This window comes from Megalops cyprinoides, chromosome 12, assembly GCF_013368585.1.
Source record: "Megalops cyprinoides isolate fMegCyp1 chromosome 12, fMegCyp1.pri, whole genome shotgun sequence".
Taxonomy (NCBI): Eukaryota; Metazoa; Chordata; class Actinopteri; order Elopiformes; family Megalopidae; genus Megalops; species Megalops cyprinoides.
The window spans coordinates 29113490-29136971 of record NC_050594.1 but is presented as its reverse complement, the minus strand read 5'-3'; the positions used below and the strand labels follow the sequence as shown (position 1 = coordinate 29136971).

General features: G+C 45.7%; 2 protein-coding genes across 2 annotated transcripts in view; one reads left to right on the top strand and one right to left on the bottom strand.

The window, feature by feature from the left end:
• LOC118786960 (regulator of microtubule dynamics protein 3-like) overlaps positions 1 to 16184 on the bottom strand; it is a 34045-nt gene extending 17861 nt beyond the window's left edge. The window contains exons 1-6 of the mRNA XM_036542320.1: positions 16133 to 16184; positions 15401 to 15590; positions 14796 to 14936; positions 13425 to 13731; positions 12016 to 12118; positions 8554 to 8614 (exon numbers count right to left, since the gene is read on the bottom strand). Of these exons, the coding sequence (XP_036398213.1) occupies positions 8554 to 8614; positions 12016 to 12118; positions 13425 to 13731; positions 14796 to 14936; positions 15401 to 15590; positions 16133 to 16184 (854 nt within the window). The remainder of the gene's footprint in view (positions 1 to 8553; positions 8615 to 12015; positions 12119 to 13424; positions 13732 to 14795; positions 14937 to 15400; positions 15591 to 16132) is intronic.
• A 2885-nt stretch (positions 16185 to 19069) lies between these two features.
• On the top strand, positions 19070 to 22441 carry LOC118787266 (GTP cyclohydrolase 1 feedback regulatory protein). The gene is made up of 3 exons (XM_036542771.1): positions 19070 to 19274; positions 20104 to 20198; positions 21126 to 22441. The coding sequence occupies exons 1-3, from the start codon at positions 19107 to 19109 to the stop codon at positions 21253 to 21255; spliced, it is 393 nt and encodes a 130-aa protein (XP_036398664.1). The 5' UTR covers positions 19070 to 19106; the 3' UTR covers positions 21256 to 22441.
• The last annotated feature ends 1041 nt before the right edge of the window (positions 22442 to 23482 follow it).

Genomic DNA, 23482 nt, shown 5'->3' with positions numbered 1-23482 from the left:
AATTGTAATCAATCGAATTGGGTATACTCTCTGACCCCAAATGTTTTTAATGCTACAGTACCACTTGGATTCAACCCCCTCTTGTTTTTGAGCATCTCAATTCACCTGGACATGCTGGAACTCCCTCTAAGCACCACTAAAATCTCTGATTCTCTAACAGGCTGTCCAATGGCCATCATCATATCACTGTGGATTTTAAAACTACCATATGGAACAAACATGAAAAAGGGGGAGGGGGGCCTTGAGCCCAACACGGTATACAGTATGAATACTGAACCGCCAAATCTGATTGATTGATTTGATTCATTTTCCATGTGTGCATATGGTACTACCCAGGTCTGCCACAGATTTCATACATCATTCATACATTTCATACTTTCAATGCTGAGGGAAACTTTTCAAGTGATAAGAATAAGGTCACTCAAAGGGAGATGTTCTGACAGGATGGGATGAAACCACATCTTCAGGGTGGCTTCAGGGTGTCTTCAGGCTATGAGCCATTCATCCCCCTAACTTGCAAGCCCAAAAGAGGAACTTAAGAAATGTACAAAGATGGGCTCCCGAGTGGCTCAGCTGGTAAAAGCACTCGTTCTGAGTGTAGACTGAACACTACGGCCCAGGTTCAAACCTGACTGTGTCACTAGACGACAGTGACTGGGAGCTCACAGGCGGAACACACGGGGATAGGGGTGGGTACGTCGGCAGGGGCTTCAGTCCCATTAGCAACAGCGACCCCTGCTGGTCGATCGGGTGCCTGTGGTCCACATGCTGCCAAAGCTGCATACGAAATGTCTTCCTCTGACTCATCTCTGTGCTAGCTTAGCTTGTGGACCGCAGTGCGAAAAGAAGCAGCGGCTGACACCACGTGTCTCGGAGAAGGGCACGTGACAGTGGGGGTTGTGCAATGGGACCGAACATCGATGACACATTGGGCATTCCAGAATTCGGGGAATTGGCCATTCCAAACTGGAAAAATGGGGGGGGGGGGGACACGGCACAAGAGCCAGCATTGCCACTGCAAACTCCAGGGGTTTTGCTGGATCGGTCTAGGTTACAGTGTAAAACTGCATTAATTTTAACTGGAACTCAAGCTCTGTTCTGCCGCTTCCAGATGATGAGCAAGCTTTAAGAGAGAAATGTGCAAAAGACTGACCGTTCCTTAGGAAAACAATATATTGTGTTTTTTCTCTCTGAAAATACTCTTGCCACTTATTAACTGACAGAAAAAGGCACCAGTATTTCTAACACAAGCCAAGTGGCTGGATGTTAAATAACCAAAATGATGATAACCCAGGATGTATTAGCACTGGGGCAATGAGTGAAAGGACTTTTCCATGACCCTGATGACATCATAATCCCACTGTGTGGTAATGGGGGCATTAAACTAACGTTTCGCCCGTAGATCTTGTTCAAAGACCTCACCCCAAAGAAGGGTAATGATGTCACCCTCACGGTTGCTTAAGTGCTCAAAGTGCAGCCAGCTGTAGGCCCCGGGCGCTGGCCCGCTTTGAAGGGACACCTCTCTGCCGGTTACACCGGGCCCTTGGTGCAAGCGCTCCAGCCCAGCTGACAGCAGCTGCTGCTGGAGGCTCCCGCCCCCTGGAGGCTGTCCAGCGAGATAATTCACCATGACCTCTCCAAACACGTCGCCGCTTCAAAGCGGTCAAAGGCACGACGTGTAACCACAATGAAAACGGGGGGGGGGACCAGTAAAACAACAAGAACAAAAATCAGGTTTCCCAACCTCTTAATGCAGCACTAATGCCAACCACCACACGCTTTCTCATTAATGGTCTCAGCACTTCATTTTTATTGTATTATGTTTATTTGACAGAGGAAATTCCCACTAAGCAACATTTCCACAGATGAGTCTATGGAAGTGCCAAATTTTGCTGTAACATTCATTTTCATCTGTAGCACTCTGGCAAATCAAAACCTTGAATTGAGCTCACTTGCCTGGACTGACAGATGACAACAGGCATCATAAGACAGTGCCGTTAAAGATAGATAGTGATTACAGTCGTGAAAATATCCTCAATGCTAACCTGTTTTGTTTTCTCAAAGAACAAAATATTCTGTGATATCTACATGTTAAGAAAAGCATTCATTACTTCCATGCAGCCATTCCCCTGCATGAAAGCCAATTTGCCGATGGTGGCTTTGGGATTGCTGTCCATCAAGCATGCCGCACGCCGTTTCCCATCCCTGTGCCGGCTTAACGTCTCTTGATCTTGACAAAGCTTCTTCAGTTTTACTTTTAATACATCCCTGGAGTCCCTACTATGAAAAATTGAGCAAGATTTCAAATGCAGTTCAGTTCCATTTTACTCCTACGGAGACCTTTCCCACTACTGATCTACCAGGGAGGAAGGGAAGGCTCCAATTGCATTAAGATGAATACTGCGCTGAAAGATTGACCGAGGGAGAAGAAACCACAGAAAAAGAAAACCACAATCAAAGAACTGATTGTGAACATCCTCACAGTCCAAATAATACACAAGGCCCACAATATTGAAGGAACTATAATAATCCTGAGCCATAGAAAAAGAGTAACAACAAGGAAGGGACACCAAGCAAGGACACACACAGCGCCAGGGGAACTTTAGTGACATAGCTACAAAAAAAAGCTGGAAGAAAACAGGACAGGAAAAAATTGTAGCATTGGGGGTGGGAAATCCACTATTTATTCGCAAGAGAGACCAGAAAAAAATGAATCTGAAGCAAATTAAGACACTGGCACTTCTTCACACTGGTAATGGTTAAAATATTGTGAAAATAAGATACCTGGGGACACGGCACAAGAGCCAGCATTGCCACTGCAAATTCCAGGGGTTTTGCTGGATCGGTCTAGGTTACAGTAGAAAACTGCATTAATTTTAACTGGAACTCAAGCTCTGTTCTGCCGCTTCCAGATGATGAGCAAGCTTTAAGAAGGGAACATTGAAGATAACGAAAGTTTTGGTTGAGCCCACCGGATACCGTGCCAGGGACCGGACGGAGCGTGGAGAGGGTTAACCCTGCTGGGTGGTTGTTTGTACAAGTGAGGAGGAAAGCGATAACTCTCTGCAATCCAATTTTCTGGACAATTTTCCTGGTGGACCGTAAAACACTCTGGCGGGGGAGGTGGGGGAGAGACGGGGGGGGGGGGGGGGTTAGAATATGAAAATCATTAGCTCACATACTCCTGAAGAACCCCCTGCCCAGCCTCGTCCTCCTCCTCTCTCCACTGACCCCTCAGCCGCGCTTTGGTCCACGTATGGCTCAGAGATAGGAAAGGTCTCTGGACATGCATGAAAACAATCACAGATCCCCCCCCCTACCCCGGGGAGCCAGCCACAGCCTCTCTCCACATGGCGGCACGCTGCCAAGCCAAACAGCCCGAGGTGCGGGGGACAAACCCCCCAATGGCTAACCTTTGGGACGCCACTGCTAGGATTTCCACAGAGGAGGGGGGGTATTTACATTAAGAGGGGGGAGCAGGGAGCTCTGTTGTTTCAGGGCCTTAAAAAATGAGAAACTGAGGGCTGAGGAGGGAATATGGAGGGAGGGAAGGCTCCCAGAGGCCGGAATTGGACTCCGCTTGTGTGCTGATGTCAAGGCACCTGTGTTATGCTGCTGGCCTTCCGGTGCTCCGGCGCACCGAGGCTACTCCGTCCCTGGTCCCGCCCCCCCCTGCCCCCGCGGGCTGACCTCCCCGGTGCTGCACGGCGGCGAGCCCTGCCAAGTCGCACATCTTGAGAAGCGCGGAGGTCTGGGAGCCGGAGGGGGAGAGTGCTACGTGACCGGGAGCAGGTCACTGCCGTGCGGAGGGGCGGAGAAGGGAGCTTGGCCCTGCAGTCTCCTAAACGGGGGGGGGGTATTGCAGCGACAGGGAGCCAAGAGGAAGGGCACGCAATGTAACATGCCTCTTCCCTTCTCATTCACAAATATGCCTTATGATTGACGTTTCATACTAAAAATGATGCCCGGGGCATTTTTCAGACTGCATCAAGCCGAGCATCTTCCTCAGGGGAACCACGGCACTAAGAAAGCACAAAGTCATTCAAACGTGACTCCCAGCCCTGTGATTCATGAATCTAAACCTCTGCTGCGCCCCCCTAAGCACATCTGCTCCATCAGAATATCACACAGTGCGGTAATTAGGCTGAGGTACTTGATAAGAATCTACTCCTCTGAAAATATGCAGAGCACTATATTTCAACAAACACAATTATTTCCAAGGCTGCAAATGTTGACAAAACTACTCAATCAATCTCCAAAGTCACTTCAGTGTGGGCTGAGCTGGTCCTCAGGGAATAAACCTGTGCACCTGCTCTCTGCGTGCTGAAATGTACACCATGGAGATCGAGGGGGGCACATCCACGCTATCCTAACTGAGGCTGCCCCACACAGGCAACTCTTAGCGTGATTTTCTCACTGTGTCAGAGGAAATGATTCATAAACTGGCAGCACGACAAAAAAAAAAAAGAGAGGCAGTGATGTGGACGTCCAGCACGCAAAACGAAAGGAGGCCGAGCCCCCCTCCAGGGAGAGAGGGGGTCATGCACTGTGTGCATTCTGCAATGAGGGGGAAAGCGGGCTCTGAATCAAGCGGCTGACAGCTTTCTCAGTGACCTCGCTCCTGTGCTGCCCAGCACCTCGCTTCCAGGAACACCCGACGCGCTGCCAAGGAAACTGCTGTGGTGCGTTCAACTCCGCCGCAAACCTCCCCACATCTGCTGGTACGGAGCCACTGCAAGGCATCGCAGGAGTCAAGAGTGTGTTAAAGGCAACAGAAGCACGATTCCTTCTACGACCGCTGCCATTCGCCCTATCGCTCAGATGGGCCACAATCAAGCCCAGCCAACAAGTCAGCATTTCAAGAGAGATATGCTTGTTCATACATAACAATTACCTGCTGGGACAGAGCACAAGCCTGAAAAACAAGTCTGAAAAAATGAACATTTCAAGGGCGGCAGTGAGCTTGTTCTTATATAATGATTACTGTAAAAAAAAAAAAAAGGCTACATATACATATACATATATCTCCTTTCAACAACCCTGACACCAACTGACACATCTGCCACACAACTCGGACCGAAAGAGAGCAAGGAGTCCCACTCAAGCTCCCGCCACTGCCGGTTGCAGGTATTGCTCTGGGGCTGAGGTTTAGATGAGAAGCAAAAAAGGCCCTTTGAGTCTCAGAGGCTTCGACTCCCTATAACCGTCTCTCCCCGGTGGGCACAGAGCTGGAGTTGGAAGGGAGGACAGAGACATGTGAGATACTACCCTCAGGCTGATTTACCTTCCTCCCACCCTGCTTCCCTGACAGCGCAGAGTTAGGGAGTGGGTGGGCTGTCAGCCAGTCCCCTCGCCGACCTGCCTCCACGCTCTAAGCCCGTAAAATGTGAGCTGATGAGGAATTAGATAAGTGTCTGTGAGGTACGGCCGCAGGAGAGATCTGGAGGCATCTGACAAAGTGACTCCCTGGCCTTACAGGCGTGCAGGATGGAAGAGGACTGAACCAAAAAGAAAACAAACGCAGTCAGTTGGAATAAATCAGTTGTAGATAAACTAAGATGTACTTTTGATCAAAACATCCTTTTTATGCATGAATACATTCCCTTACACAGTGCAAGCACATTCACTGTTTTTTTTTGGTATGAATCAGCTGTCCAGATAAAGGATAATTCAATTACAAGGTACAAATGAAATGTTAACATTTATTTTCTGAAGTTTAAAAAATGCATTCCATTAAGGATAAACTTCCATTTTAAAAATACTCCTGCACGCATCACATACACACAGTGAATCCATTACCATCGAACCGATGCCTGACCTGGACAAAGGTTCATTGATGGCATTCATTACCACATACGATGCGTAGCAACAGCAAAGAACAGCAAATCAATTGCATGGCAGAGGAGCTATGTTTCTAGAATGTTTCTAGAATAATATATTGAATATTGTTTAACAGCATAATCAGTCTCAGTTACAAGCCTGAAGCCTAAACACAGGTACAATGATACATATCACACATACCCCTCTATAGAGCTGTTAAATTGTTACAATTAGGCAGGTATGGGGGAATGGAATCAGTGCAAGACACACCCAAAAGGGATGCAGTTCAGATGAATGCTGTCAGCTACTGGGCAATCCACACTGGCGAATTGGGCCGGGCATGGATCCACGTGCACCCATAGCAGCCACCAGCATGACTGTGATCCCAACTGCCACCAGGCCCTGTGCTTCAGCACTGCTCTGTGAGCAGTGACAGGCTGGCTCAATGCCAGCAGGATCACAGTAACCCCAAGTCACATCAAATAGCTATTCACAGGCATTGACATTCCAGGTGCAAAGTGTCTGGCTACCAGCAGTTGCGCACAAAGCTCAATATGTCAAAACATACTGTGTTGAGAGATGCCAATCTGGCGCAAGCAACTGTGGGGTCGTGACAGTCTTCTTTGGGCCAGCGTGCGTTTAAAGAGGCTTGTATATTTCCTGACTTACAGTAAATACTTAGGCTAACTGGACAGAGAACGTCAGGGAAATAAAACAATAGCGTTGCAATCACTCACATCAAGGGCCTTGTGAGCAGCTAACCTTTACCCCAAACACGGTAATTTATTTTATAGAGAACAGTGTATTAAATGGAGGAGAGGGTCCACACACTAACCCCCTTGCAGTGGCAGATGTTAGCTCTCTTTACTCTGAAAGGGAGCATGTGGGAGAAAAAAAATACTTGGAACAACACGTACAGCTCCAGTGCTGGAACTTTATCAACTCAAAAGAGATTCTCAGATGCTCCCAGGTCCAGAGCTGTGATTCAACGATCCTCTTGGTCACCACCGAAGAACCGCGGCCGTCACCTGTACGTGTTGCACTGGCGCGAACACCAAGTTCATGACTCCACGGATGACGCAAGTGAGCGTTATCTGTCCCAGGACTGCGGTTCTTTCTTTGGCGAACAAGGCAGGGGAAAGAGCTCACTGCTGACCAGGGCCAGACAGCTCAACTCGCTGCCCGTGTCGCACCGGGCCAGCGTTTCAGCCCGGGGGTTAGTTAGCTTTGTGGATGCTGAGGTTAGAGTGCTCATTACGGTTGCGCTCCTTGAGAACCACTGTTTATCCGTATCACTCACTTAGAAACAACTGTGTGGACGGGCGCTTTCATTACATTTCCTTCAACTATATTTAGTTACTGGAACAAGGGCATCTGTGAAGAAGCCGTTTGTAGATTACACTGGATAAAGAGGCCGTAGGGGAGGGGAAGAAGGCATATACACACGTACTCTGATAGAAATACTATGCTGGAAGGACGCGGAGGAGTAGACTACACATCCCAGACACCCAGAAACGCAGTCTGCTCCATTATGTTTGATCTTTAAATACAATCCCTGTCGAGCAGTTAATCACGCGAGGATGTAAATCGTGCTGCGGCTCCAGTTCCCCATCTTCCTCAAGGTGAGAGGGAGCACACAGACCCCTGGAAACAAGCTGCTGTCACGTTCTCTAGTTTCTCTCTTTAGACAGGGGGACGGGGGAGACGCGAGTGGTTTTAATTTGCGAAATCAGAACGAACACCCCGCGGCAAGCCTGAAACATACGGACTCCATCAAACACAGTAGTCCAATGACATCATTGTCACATAATTGACTTCCATCACATGCCCCTTCTCGTGTTAAGCGTGAAGCGGTGGATTAGTTTGAGGCGCTGTGCCCTTTGTGTCATTTGCCTCTGCAATCTTGGGCATACTGTGCCTGAGCTGATGTGTTCCTCCGCAGATACCCTGGTTCACGCCATCAGTGTTCTTCCTAAAAGCCACTCCAACAAGGAGCACGCCGATTTAAGACCTTTATTTCAATGGTTCAATGATCTGCAACGTGTAACAGCATATTCAGGGGGCAAACATTCACCAACATTAAGAGTGCACAATGTAGGCACAGAAATTCAGGATTCATGATATTAAACCAAAAGCAGGCCCTTACCATGCTTTCCCAGCTACCAAAGGCTAATTTACCTTTGTTGGCAGTAACCATGATGACATGGTGTCAAATGATGTCACCAGTGACAAACTTCAGGCGTTCTCACCCATGAACCTTTATTCTCAGCCTGAACTCTGGACAGGCCCCCCCTGCCCCGCCCACCCCACACACACACCCAAAAAGACAGGCCTCCTGTCGCGTCCCCTTGCCAGCAGAGCAAAAACCAACCCAGCTGGTATCAGCAACAACGTCATAACGAATGGGTCACATTACCTCAGGTTTTGGACGCTGCTGCCGGTCATACTTTCGATACAAACAAGAGGAATTCTGCTCGCATCCTGTTCTGTACAGGCTGGGTGTCTGGACACAATTTCATTGCGCTGTTGTTGTACGTCTAACAAACTCAAGCTGTCCCAGCGCTTTCGTTTTTTTTCCCCCCCTTCCCCCTGAGAGATCATTTCCTATCCAGAGACCATGCACTGAATAGATTAGCTCCACCGGCCTGCTTGCTCATAAACGACCAGTGTACGGTGCAGCCCAGTAAACTGCGTGATGCAGACTCTGGGGTATCTGAGACCGGCCTGACTCACCACTTGTGGCATTCCGCGTTCAGGTTGTCCATCTGCAGCGCCGCTGCAGCCTCGTCACGTCCTGTGGGAAAGAGACGCGGGGTTAATGTCAGCCCCGTATTCTACCAAAACCCCATTCCAAAGGCTAAAAGACCAGAGACGTCTTCGTGACAACAGATTCTCAGACAGCACAGCTGCACTTCCCTGTGCCTTGGGAGGGAACACCTGGCAGGAACAAATAGGAAGACTCTCCTACAGACAGTGCAAGTCCTGGAAGCCCAGGGGGGAGGTGCAGGGAGGTAAACGAGGTGAGAGCCTGAAGGCCGCACTCACACAGTAGCCGGAATAGGCACCAGGGCGTGTGGGGGAGCTGTAGGCGAAAAGCATGCTTTGTACAGGAGAGGAGTGCGCAACAATTTAGCCTGAGAGCTAATGAACCCCAGCTGGGAGAGGAGCTGCGCCGTCTGACATCAGTGCCGCCACCGCAAAAGACGCAGCTGGTTCCCCCTTCAGGTGGACACACACAGACTGCATGGGCAGACCCGGCTCATCCAAGTGTGCAGGGAAACTCTAAACTCTACTAAACCGATCATGTAAGACCTGCCACGCAACCATGTTTAATGGCTGTAGTACAGGAGTAAAAAAATTTTTTTACATTTTAAAAATGAATTGATTCAATTTCAAAGAAGCAATCATTTAATTTCCCAAAAGTTATTAACTCACGGAACATCTTCCCAGGATACATGCTGGAAGAACAGACCTTTAAATTGTTCAAGGCCAGGCAAGACATGGTGCACAATAGAGTATCAGCTAAGTGACAAGTTTAGATCTCATCATTAACATCTAATGTTTGTCTGTGTTTCGCTGCTCTTAGGAGGTAAAGTAGAAAGATTCTCCCCATCCTCAGTCTTAGCCTTGAAATGGCTGGTCCTCTCACATCCTTTACATCATTTCTTCTCAAGTGTTTAAAGACTATAAATACAAAAAGGAAACGTTTACTTGCAAATAATTACTTGACCTAGATTTGTTTAGTTGTTTTCCTTTTAAGCTAGCATGCAAAAGTCTGGTTTATTTTATGATATGACTTTTCTTTCTTAATGGCTGCAATTTAAAAAGCAATTCCCCTCTCTTTTTCTGGGGAAATAAAAAATAATGAATTTGTCAGGGTGGCAGCCAGAACCCAGCTGAAGTGGAAGTTTCAGCCCTGAGAGCACTGAAATGTGTGTTCTGGTTTTCTGAGGCATCCAAAACAACCTCCAGCCAGCGGACTGTTGACGATTAATCAAAGTGGATGCAGACAGGGCCTTGGGTTGGACGCGAGAGGCGGGCCTTGGCTGCAGGAAGGCAGCGACAGGCCTCTCACTGCAGCCAGTCAGCGGCCAGTTGTTATTATCCCTTACCCACCGCACGAACTTCCACCCACAGTCCAGGCCAGCACCATTTCCAAGGCTAGCAGCACCTCCAAGGTTTTTGTTCCTGGCTTGGGAGTGACTCATTGTTGGGCTTACCTAACCAGTTAACATACCATCATCTGAAGCATGGAAATGAACTCTTCCTTCAATTCTTCTGGTAAAAATCAGCGATCCGGGGCTCCCCAGTAGTTCAGTGGTTAGGGCACTTGCCTTGAGCGCAAGCTGAGCTCCCAGGTTCAACCTCAGCTGTGTCAGTAGCAAACAATAAACAGAATGACACAGGGTCAGGGTCCCCTCATCTCTCCATTCTCAGGCGCCTGCGAGATGCTCAGATGAAGTCAGCAGAGTAGTGCCTATCCTCCAATCAGCAGCCAATTCACTGTATTGCGCTGTGTAAGCTTTAGTGCAACAGACAGCTATGCGAGGGTATCCCGGGGTGGAATTTTCCTTGCCTCAGCGCCACTCCACAAGGTTGCAATGGTGAGATGAGTCTAGTACACAAATGGCCAGAAATGGTCTTGCATAAAGAGTGAAAAATCAATAGAAAGCCAGCAAGCCAAACTGAAAGCATGTAGCACTAACTTTATGTAAGCCTGAACCTTAACTGTCCAGAACTTACAGGAACTTCATGTACAATAATTGATACAGACTTTGTAACCATTTCTCAGGGTCTATTCCTATTCAGCCAAACAAAGCTGAGAATATTAGTATCATTATTAAGTTTGGCCCTCACCATCTTCATACTCTGGCACCCCAGACCTGTTCTAGTGACTGCTGGGATACATGTGAGCCGGAGACTTCCTGTTCTCTGTCTGATCTCAGAGCAGGTTTGCGCTGCGGTTGATCTGGTTCCAGGCAAGCTGCGGTCCATCCCGTTCACCGGGCCCTGCCCAGGGGCGTCTGTTCTCCTTCCCACTTCCTCCACCCACGCCAGATCGGGCCTGAAACAGTGCTCGCACATTGTTCCGAGAGCCATTCTGGGAAGCTCTTTCATGTGCGCAACATCTGAGGCCGGCCCTTGCGAAACCATCCGGGGCTCAGCTCCTCTCCCATTAGCCGCTAATCTGGAGCAATGTTTGCGCTGCAGATGTAAAACCCTCTGCCGGCGCTCCCAGACCACAGTGTAAAAGCAGAGACCGAAATCAAAACCAATGCCACAAACGTGCACTGAGGAAATCACTGAGAAGAAAGCACAGCACACCTAGACAGAAATCCTTGCCTTTGGACGCTGTAGTCAGAATCGGACACTCAGACACAAGCTTTGCATTTGGATATGTCAGCTGACATCTTCAACACAAACAGGGTAATCCCTGCTAAAGTCATGAGTGACTGTTCAAAAATATATATGGCGGCCTGCTAATAGTACTCTGGACAGGTTCTGGAATAGTAAACAGTCTTCACCAAACACCTGATCCATCACCTGCCTCTGCTTGGCGGGATGCCTGGCCTTTGCAGACGCTCTCTACTCAACGCCTTCACTTTCAGCCGACTCCTCATTTTTCTCGAGCAGAGTAACCACAGTCACTGTACTCCTTGCTATTACATATAATCTGTCTGCTCTGTGACCCAGTCCAAAGATTTGAGAAAACCTTTTCCAGGTAGTCCCTTTTGTAATGTATTAGTGTCTGGTATTCACCCACCAATCTTCTTGGAATATAAATCGCTCCCCCGCACACTCGTCTCACGCACATCTCTCTGCTTACAGCGGCCCCCTTCCTCTTGCAGCTGTCTAGGACACACGGCTCTCCTGGCCGCCCTAACTTTGGTTATCAGTCTTCATTCCACGAGATGTCAAGTTTGTCCCAGTGGTTTCTGGGAGCAGCTAAACTCGTTAGCGAGATTTGTAGTGATGCCGGTCTTTCATTTACTCGAAAGTCTTTAGTCATTTCACTTCAGGTCTTTTCTCCTTTTGGGTCTACACATCAAATTCAGCTACCAATAATTCAGGGTGAAGAGATGGAGCATGCTTGCACAAACAATCCTCCATATTAATAAAAGCTGTCAGTGGGGTGGAGCTTTTATCTGTTAGACAGTGCTGAAAGGCAGAGAGAAAACTGAAGCCATGTATCACCTTGTTCAGCGTATAACTTCTTCTCTTCTTTGTCCTCAGTGGTCTCGCACATGTCATTGTAAGCACGAGCTAGTCGCCACAGAAACTCTTTGTTCCCTCCATACTGAAGAAAAGAAAAGGAGGAAGAGGACAAACATGGAAAGGACATATTATCCATCTATACAGCTGTACATTTACTGAAATTACCTACCACAATGATCCTGTCCAAGGATACACCACTAGGATCCCAGTGGGGATCTGAACCCTCCTGGTTCTGGTTACCAGTACAATGTCCAAACCGCAATATCACACTCTTACTGAAATGACAGTCTATACCCTGTCACAAATATTTGGAAAAACCTGATGCAGTGTGCTTTTCAAGGGATAAAATAAGGCATTTTGACAAAGACATAAAATAAGACAGCAAGTCTGCACAAAGGGCTCAAAGCCCTGGCAGCTCTGACACACTATTATATAACAGGATACAAAGTCCATAAATTTCTGAGAATAATTTTGCAGAATTACCTAATTGTAGAGCACGGGTCCATCCTGGACCAAGACCAGAGCGTTTCCTTCCTCTAAGGTGTGTAAAATATGGCTTCCTACAAAACCCTGTAGAGGAACTTAAAAGTGCTCTCCACAGCCGTAATTGACTTGTTTTGGACATATTCTAGATACTTTGCGGCTGTTTGATTATCCTGTGCAAGCCCTCGACTGATGGTGACCTTGAGGATGCTGCCAGTGCATAAACACGGGGAAAACTGTTCCAGCCTTTCAACACGCTGCATCTGCTGTGTGAAGCCCTCCCTGCAGGATCATTACCAGTTATCTGTAATTGATATAAATGACCACACACCGAACAGGCCATTTTCTCATCTGAAAGGTGCATTTTACAAAATGGTTATAATTTGATGTTTGTTCCTGCATATAAAGCCGTGTTTGTTCTCTAGCAAACATGCCCCCTTGCATCTGACAGGACGGTAACATGGTTCAGTCAGTGGTAAAAGGATTAACTGAGTTGAAACAATAGGAGAGAAAAGACACTTGCTAGTGATAAGCATTGATGTATAAACACTACTGATATTTACAGATCAGATGGGGTATTTGATTAGTGTATTTGTGTTATTATTATAATGGGAAGGATGGCATCCATCATAAAAAATACTTAAGCTCCTACTGTATCAATGATATAACTGTTTTGCTATTGTAGCTGTATTCATTATAACCAAGGTAATTACCAGGTTCGGTAATCCTATAGATCAGACAGTAAATATTAAAGAGTAATTAGTATCATGCTCAATAGAGGCTGTTGGGTTCTACTGGCATACAGCAAAACATACATCCCCATAATCAAAAGCTCTGTACAGAACTGGTGTTTAAACTCTGACCATCCCTTCCAAGAGCCATCCCAGGCTTCACCTCCCACTCACCATGGGCTTATTGCTGCAGAGCAGCTGAAACCCCTCTGCCTTCTCCTGGGTGCTCCCAGAATGCAGTGCATCGCACTGGGACAGGAGGCCAGCTAGCTCCTCCGTGGACCATTCAGCATCCAGCTGCAGCGAGTTCTCCTCGTCTTCCTCCTCCTCTTCCTGCGAGTCCTGCTTCAGCGTTCGCACCGTGGCACAGCTCTGTTCGTCCTCATCCTCGCTGTCCCTCTCCGTCTCCTTGTCTGTCTCCCGATCAGTGTCCCTGTCCGTGTCTCCATTGTAGTCAGACTCTGGGTTGGCCGTGGTGTACCTGGACAGAAGTGCAGGGGTTTGCCACAGTTTTAAAAAAGAATGCGTTTGCATTATTTCATATACATCAGTATATTACAAAAATGGCTCTGGGGTTGTCGTTTTAGGTTCTACGACTCCTCATAGAAATGGCCTTCATAGAACTTTGGAAGGAGATAACCCTGAAGCCCTTCCCAAGACAGTCCTGCTATTTCCCATGATTGTTTGGTGACTTGTCTGTATTTCCGCCCACAGGCAGGAAGGAGGGATGTTTTTAACACCTCTAACGGCTAATATCCCTCCGACTGGAAACATTTCTGAGAGGAGATGAGGGAAAGGCCCATGCCTGTGTTGTGGATGAGTAAAACCACCCCTCACACCTCTGGAGCTCTCTACCACTTCCTGCAGCCCTCCCCCGTGACCAGGCCTCATGTAAAACCAGGTCACAGGGAAAGTGGCCCTGGACATTAATAACACTCAACAGAGGAGCTGGGACAGGAAGTCACACTGGGACCATAGGAGGTTGCTGGGGCTCAAGGAATACATTCTAAAAGCGTGTTTTTTTGGCAAGATGGATTCTTAATTTGTTTGCTGACTCCAATGTTCAGCCCCACTGGTTTCCTGTTTTCTTTCCTGGACAAGGCCTCTTCTGCTCTTTGGAGAGAAAAAAAAAACTGAAAAAGACACTTACTAGACACCACCCTCCCACCCCCTGTTAAAAAGCCAGTTAACTTTTGAACACAGTTTCCCATTTCTTTTCATAGTGCCTCTCTCAAGGCCAGCAACCAGCCCCTCCTGGTAGGGGAAGGAAACCGTATGTCAGGGATCGCTGTTTCTTTGAAGTGTTTCTTTTTCTGTAACTTACCAGAAACCCAACTGTGAAATTGTGAGAAACTACTACATTCCTGTGTGCATGCACCAAGACTTATGCTTTCTAAGAATGTGTAGGTGTAAATTTACTTCCATACTACTCAAACCAGTCATTGCGCCAGGCTCAGGAATCCACCTTGATATGATCTGCTTTCTTTCTGGCCCTGAGAGGGTAACTGCAGTGAAGGGCTAGCTCACAGGTCATGCAGGACCTACCCCCCCTCACTCTCCCCATCATACAGGCTGGCACCGCTGGCTGTGAAGTAGATGGAGCTGGAGCTCTGGGAGTCACTTCGCTCACGTGGAAAAAAGTGCCTGCGCCGCCGCGCAGCCTTCTGGCTCTCCTCTATGCCAGTCCTGCACAGAAACAGTAAAGGAGAGCCATACGGTAAGTAATCACACATGCAGAATCTACAAATAGAAACTATGTGGCAAGATAAAAAATATTCTTCAATGTTATCCACCATTATTCACAAAAAGTCATGGATCCTAGGGCATGTATAATTATGTAAGTATAATTATGGATGTGCCCTGCTTTTGTGTAGTCCTATTCTGCTGGCTGTTAAAATGGTAGTTACAAGGTACATTGAGGCCAACAATATTTGGAGCAATTTAAAGAGATCTTTCAATCTGACACTGGTTATCGCGAAGAATAGAAAGTAACATTATCATCACTGCACCATTATATCACTGAAAGCCAACGTCCTAAATCAAGCTCCAGTCCTGGACTGGTTCAGGTACACAAACATTACTCAGTCATTCACTTGAGTTAATCTTGCTTTCCAGAAATCTTTTGATGGGCAGGGAAGGATGGTACTCACTTCACGTCCTGGACAATCTGCACAACAATGCCCTGCAGGCTGCTCCTAAGATCTGAGACCTCCTCCCGCAGGTTGGCAACACACTGGAGTACCTCATCCAGACGATTCTTCAGCTCCACCTGCTGCTCCGACTGCAGGTCTTGGTCTGCCCCCAGCACAAGTGCACCCTGTGACACCCGCGCTGGACTCACTACGCAATCACAGACTGAAACACAAATTGCACCATGCCAGACAATCATCCTCTGGGGCTTAGTTATGACAGACAAAAATTAGTTATGATGTTTCGGAATCTACTCAGCACTGCTTGCGTGCCTTAAGTTAACATACAGACAATCTACAAGCCTGTGACAACTTTCCCATCACACAAATAACGGAATTGGTTCATTTGAATCATTTAGTTGAATCATTTAGTTGATGCACCCCCCCCCCCAAAAAAAAAGACGACATAGACCTACATCTACAAAAGATTTAGAGTGTAATCCTTCATAAAGGTGTAGTCTAAATCTAAATAGGTCTACTTTAGTTATATATAAGGTATGTGCACCTCATAGCATTACCGCTCAGTATTTAACTTTATATACCAAATACTTAACGTTATGTCTAACTGAAAGGACAGAAACCTGCAAAGGTGTGTTTAGCGTCTGTAATACCGCTGGAAAAGCAGTACATTGAGAAAGCTGAGAACGTCTTAAGTGAATGGTTAACTTCAGTGCAATACAGACAGTACAGTACCTTGCACCTCATGCACTTGTGTTGCAACAACAGCGTTGCTTGGTCCATCCATGTTACTCAGCACGTGGGCAGGCGAGTTATTCTGTGAAATCCCGGCTCTTCTCCTTTTCGACTTTTTGTATATCAAAAATATTATCAAGGCCGCTCCTGCTGTGGCACCCACGCCAGTTCCAATCCACGCATTTCTTCCTAACCTGATCATAGTGAAGCAGGCTAGTAAAAACAATATTTTTTCTAAGGTAGCTACCTTCCTAGTCTCTGCGTTTTAACAAGTTACAGAAGTCAACGCACAGGTTGGTATGTTCTAACATGCAGCTTGCTAGCTGGCTTAATTAACTAGCTACGTATAACTTCACTAAATGATTCCAGACATAGTAGCTAGCTAGCGAGCAAACGACATTATGCATTGGCTTATTGTTGCGATCTATCATTTAATGTCACGCGTTCTCTAAAATATTAGCTGTCCCTTCTGCATCACCCAGCCAAGACAAGATGACATATGTTTATCCATCAGTGTTTGCCCTCTTGAAAAACAAAATTGTTTTTCTGTGGATGCTCTTTCGCTGTAGATACTCTTACTTCATATGACCACGGCCGTCTAGTTTTTCTATTTTTATAAAAGCGCAAGTTTTGACACTTATCTAGCTGCTACCATCGTGTTTACTCTCGTCGTAGAATGTGTTTAACTGTGCTTTCGTTTTCATTTGACAAGGGGGAATAAACCGGCGGCGTTCAGCACCCAAGAACTGTGTCACAATTTAATAATTCCGCCAGGAAACTGTAATTCCCAGTATATCCTGGTTACAAATAGCTAGCTAGCCGCAGAATTTTGTGTTGAAAAATTATACTACAGGATTTTTAAATGCATATTCGCATAGCTCTAACGCTATATAATATTTTATTTGCCTTTCTGTGCATTTTACTAAAAGACCGAACCAGTTAAATGTGATACAGTATCACACAATGTGATACTGTTTTAATAAAGGTACACATTTCCTAAATGCTCCATAAAGGCCCCTTTTCTTTGCTGCTTGCAAAGAGCATGCAGCCCGAGCAAGCAGTACATAATCAGTATTGATGAACTTTCTAGATTTTCCAGAAAGCATGGGATAAAAATGACTTGGCAGCGATTCATGTTTAGTGGTACACAGACGGATTCATTTTGTGAATGATGTCTTAGTGGTGTTGTTTTGTTGTGGTTTATGTTTTTCATTTCTTCTTGCTGCCGCACAAGACAGAGGGATTTATATTAAAGATATTATCACTTCTCAGAAACGGATATTATGAGCTCAGTCAGCAGGCACTGAGTTGTGCATTGCTGTATACTTATCCTGTAGATTGTGTTGTGCTGTCTTACACAATTATTGTTTGAAAAAGGCTGAGTATTGCCAGCAACGTCAATGTAAACAGAAAAGGAAAATAATGACAAAATAATGACATGTCCCACCACAGTGGGACAAGTCCTACCACAGTGGCTTACTGACTGAGAGAACAGAATATAAAGTATAGCATAGGATTTGGAGATTGAGTGCTGTGGTATTGAGCAAATGATTAGACCACTATGAATCTACATACCTGCATTGAAACTGAGGGGGCAGTTTCACCCGTGTACTGGGATCAGGTTGATGTTGCTGTTGCAGTGATGTGTCGGTCAGAACACAGTCACAGTCAGGTATCCAGTTCAGGGCTTTATTGAAGGAATGTGGATATGTGTGTCTCAGTGTGTGAGTATATGTGTGTGTGGTTTCATTGGCATAGATACACACAAAACGGCAATCTGTCCCCAGGAGTGTGGCATCCCCAGTTCTTCGCCCCAAACAAATTGGTGCAGCGCTGAAGTGGGAGAGGTCACCACAACTTTTGTATTGTCCAAAATCCTTGGTAGTCTATTGGTGGCCAATGGATATGGACAGGTCTGAGCACAAATGGTGACCGGGGGGCTGTCCTAGGGGGTGAGCCTGTGCCAGGGGTTACCTGCGGGGGTGCTGCTGATAAGGGACAGCAGCAGAACCGGTTTGGCCAGGTTTGAACTTTAACATGCATAGTTTATTAGAACTAACAGTAAGGTAAATAACTATGTTTAAGGAAAAGCAGACAGGTCTTTGTATTAAATTGAAATAACTATCAAGGAATGTTTGAATGCAGATAGGCCACAGATTCTTATCTCCTTAAAATGCATCTCAAATAATCATGTGACACAAGAATTAGACAAAGATGTATGCAGAATGTATGAACCAGCAAATCTTGTTCATCTTCATCCTCTTGTTGGAGAGGTCCAGTTCATCCATCTGAAAGATGCTTATTGACAAAAATGTAAAGATAAAAAAAGAAAGAAAAATGCTGAATATGTGCCCTGTTTGACTGTTTGAGAAATCAACCATTGTTCCTCATCCCTATTTGGAGGTGAAACCACACTGGATTTAATGTATGTTTTCCAAGCCACAAAATTAAAAGGGAAACCTGGGCCTCAGCTGAAACAAATCATGAGAGATGGCAAATGCTCAGAATACTGAATGCTGAGGGATGCCTGGTCCTGATTGCAACATTCCCAGAAATTCTTTACATAACATTTTCATATGTTTTCTGCTATGGAACGCAAACAAACCTAAAGACTTTATATAGGGAATTTCGTGATGGTACCCCGGAGATAAAAGTAGTTATCAGTATGAAGTTTTATGCATTTGCATTTTTCATCCAGATTAGATGATGATGATGATAATGATGATGACGATGAAAGCTGTAATATAGCGTCGTGAGACTTATTTATCCAAATTACTTTTAAATCAACTTTCTGTTCAAATGAATAATAAAACACGTGCAGGAGTCTGTCATCGAATAACAAACGAGACACCGAAGATAAAAGCGTGAGCATTGACTCCGCGGATGCAAGGTTGATTTAGGGATCTGATTGGTCTGATGCGATGGGTGTTTCCGCATTCCGGGCTGAACTGTCAGTGGAAGCGCAAGTTGGTGGATGGAAAGCGGATCTGCTGTTGGCAAGCCAAATACCTTGCCCGCAGGTCACCTAAGTAGACATTCACTTGCGACACAAACCGAAGGCCATTCATTCCCAAGGGACTACGCTTTGGAACGGCAGAAATCAAAGATGCCTTATGTTCTCATCAGCACTCAGATCCGACTGGTTCGTATCGCGTCTTGCTCTGGATTTAGGAATGTTTTTAGATAGCTCAAGTTAGATGATTGTTTGCTAGCTTTAGCTTACACACTTAAAATAATCACCGTACCCTCAGACATACCCGTGCTAGCTCTAAGCCCCGAGAAAGGTTTTTTGCATAATATGGATAATATATTGCTCTCGTTTTCTCGCTACCGACATCGGTCACCCTACGGTAGCATGCATATTGCATGAAGCTGTAAGGCTACTGAGCTAGCCAGCTTGCTAATGGTTTAACATCGATAACGAACTATCTGACGTTTCTGATGCCATTGCCAAGTGAGGGGGCTAATGTTTTGTTTCCTTCTGGTTGGATTTGTGTAGCTACATATCTAGCTAGCATATCGAGGGGATTTGGATTGAATAGCTGACTAACTAAATCGTCTGGAGATTATGCCGTGAGGTTTATCAGATTTTATTTATGACGAGAAGCTTCGGAAATGTAGCGGGACATTAACTACAGAAGACCTTGCTCTTTCTAACTTTGAACGATTTTAAAGTGGTCTCTTTGGGTTTTGGTTAGATATTTGACTCATTGTGTTAACCCCGTTGTCGCTATTAAATTACGTCCCAAAGTATTCAAGAGCACCCGAAATGTACTTATGTTGGGGGGATCTTTGTCACCCTGTTATTTTCAACAAGTAAATTATAGAAGTTTTCAACACTGAAGCCTGTTTGGTCAATCAGTGTTTCTTTGAAGATGTTTTTGGGCACTCATTTGCCCTGAAAATAGACGTGAAAATTTAAGATGTTCGGCTATGTCTGGATATGTCATGATCTGTGTTGCGCATTTCAGGAGACGGGCCCTACTATGGTCGGAGATGAGTATTCCGATCCAGCAATAATGAACTACCTGGGAGCCAGGAAGACAACCATTCTGGGTAACAACTTGTAAGTGTAAACGTCATGGATGCACGAATGAATGTGTTGTAAAATTACAAAATACAAAAAGAGAGTGTACACAAAAGAAACCACTCTTCAAAAGCTGCCAACCTTAATGTTCGTAGGTAAAAATCTCGCCTAGATCAAACAGTCTCATTGTTGAGGTATGAAATAATAAGCTGGTATTGGCGATTTAGATTTTAGTAACTGTATAGCAATTGGGAAAGGAGGAGTAAATTGATACACTCTCTGACAATTATCTGAAATATGTAGCATGCGATAAACCTTGCATTAGGGAATTTTGATTAAATCATTCGGTTTCTTCAAAGAGGCAAGAAGCTCAAACCACGTCTGTGGTTTGCTTGACTGCAGTCATATTCAAAAGGTGGGGAAAGCGGTTGTTCACCACTATCTTTCAAGAGCAACCATGCAGATTTGTCTTAGAACATTACCACAAGGGTAATCTCCAACGAAACTACAAAGAGATGAATGCTTAGCCCCTCCTGATTTTTTTCTATTCATCTGTATGCTATCATAATCTTATCAGAGACAAAGAGAACACTGGAGAGTTCACTGCTGTTTTTTGGAGTGCTGTTTGTCATCACTGCTCCTCAGTGGATGGTTTTTCCACATCATCTGGAAGACCAATAATTACAAAAAAAAAAAGAAAAGAAAAAAAACAGGAACAATTATCAGCCAGCAAAGAACAGAACAAAAGAAAGTTAATGTAAAAATGAAGTACTACCACAAGGCTGAGCTCATTTCCCAGTCTGGAAGCTGACCAGCGTACCTGATGCAGTTCAGGGCTGGGCGGCATTTTAGTGGCAGATACACAGCATGTGCTACAGACCGGTCAACCAAGGTGACCTTCAGCAAACGTAGTCTGATATTGTCCCATGGGACGTAAACCTTCCTGTGCATGTGTGTGTCTTGTAGTTCAGAGTACCACGTGGATGACCCGCCCCGTTTGGTTCTGGACAAGCTGGAGAAGATTGGGTACCGTGTGGTAAACATGACGGGAGTGGGTCAGACGTTGGTTTGGTGCCTGCACAAGGAAGCCGTTTGACCTGAGATGTGTTGTTGTTTCCTTTGAAAAAGTCTCACTTTTTGAGATAGGAGACAGGAGGCTGCAGGGATCAGGCCCAGGGCTGCAACCTCAGTACATAACTCCGGGGAGGGTGGGGGTGGCTGTATTATATTGCTGTCTTAATCCTGCCAATTCTCACCTCTTGGTTGATTTTAGAATTTTACAGAGGAACTTGCAAAAATGGAACTGCCAATGAGCAATCAGTATTATTACAGATTACTTGTACTAGGCTAATTGATTAATATGGTTTACATACTGTATATAATGTCTATAGAGCTAAATGAAATCAAAGTAGGATTTTTCTGGATAGGCACATAGACAAACCAAAATGATAATGCATCTTTTAAAGTGTATCTGTTCATCTTGCAATCAGGTGCAATTTCATTTTCCTAGTTTTACTGTTGAATGCATAATGTGCTGTTTTCATAGTAAGGATAAAGAAATATCCCTGTTCTTAATATACAAAATAAGTTTACATGAGGGTGGTGGGGGGTAATCCAATACATTTAGCCTATAGTTCCTGTCCCACCCAGGAGATTATAAATTATATGGGGGAGGAAGGGAACCATGTCAACCTAACCACATTCCAGAAAGGCTAAAAGCCTTATTAGGTATTTCCACATAATTCATTGTTTTGCCCCTGGGGGTTGAGGTGCAAAGCCTCTTCATATCATACATTCCAGACAGAATCAGAATCAGATCGCCAGATGTACATAGAATTAACATGTTTCTCCAGTAGTGAAGGGGAGTTGAAGGACTATGTACTTGCATGCAACATCAACCTGCTTCCATTGAGCCAACAGGACTTCCTTTTGTACCATTGATCTGTAGGCTTCAGAACCCATTTTATTGGGCTGAAAGGACTTAAATGTTTGAAAAGCACAATGTTTAACTTTCAGTTCAGTTTAAAGTTTTGTCAGTTTCTTTCTTACAGAGGTAATGGGTTATAAAGCTACGGTAACATGTAATTCTCTAACTGTAAGGAAGAGAGGTGATGAGGTGAAAATAAAGATGAAACCACTGGTCTTTGCTGATGGAATTGTGTTTGATTATGAAGCAGTGAAGATCTGAAGAGTAGCACTGTACTAGACCTCTGTAGGACTGGAGTTACAACACTATGCATCAGCAGCTTCTCTTGCCATATACCTAATGTGACATCACAATGCAAAGCACCCCTTTACCACAGTTCATTCTGATCAAGTAATATTAATCAATCAAGCATATACTCCTATCGAAACTGACACACACTGACCCAACTCTTACCTTGTGTTATATGGCCAAAGATTTGGTACCTTGGTTAATGACATAGTGGCAGCATCCTCATAACCTAGAACCAGTGGGTTCTGTAGGTTGTAGTAGGTTGCCAGGTAATTTTCTGGTAGCTGCGAAGTTGTGTGTCTCATGTCGTAAGCCAGGGAGGGTGGATTTCAGGAAGAATGGATATCCCTTTGGAAAGAGCGAGGCCTGGCAGGGGCAGTGGTGGCCAAACGCTGTGTGTGGTTTCATTAGAGGCTAATTTGCAGCTGCTGGGCGGCCAGCTCCTGTCTGAGGAGAGCCTGGATCAGCGGGCCCCGGCCTGGCGGCTCGCTGCTCCCAGCACCGTGACTTGGCTGCGATTTAACCCCGAACATCAAAAGCTGGGAATTTTCCTGGTAAGAGGGACTCCGAGATTCCAGGCTCCAGGTTCCCCGAGAGCTGCCAGCTCCGCACGGATTTGGAGGGTGCGTGCTGCAGGAATGTGGCCACGGCCCCTCTGCAGTTCGAATCACATATTAGGACAGCTCATCACCCCCCCCCCCCCATTCAATTTGCACGCACAGTAAGCCACTGGCGCGGGGCACCATCAGGATGTGTTTCTGGAAGGGGAGGTGTAATTGTATTTCCTCTGTTGTAATTTGGACAGGGTTTGTGTGTTTAGCTTTTTCAGGGATATGAAAGCCTGACCATCAGCGCATGAACAGAACCATCTGATGAGTGCATTTTGCAGGAGGAGAGGAACTTGGAACCACAAAGCAGATGGGCTCACACCACAGATGCGAGTTGTGTAATATGGCCACGGCTGCCACACAATTGCTTGGAAGATAGATCACTGGGGTTTGGACTCAGCAGTAAGCGACTTTTTACAGCAGGAAATATGGACTCATTCATCTAAGCACGATAATCAAGTAACAGACATGAACACTTTTTTTTTTTTTTTGAAAACTTA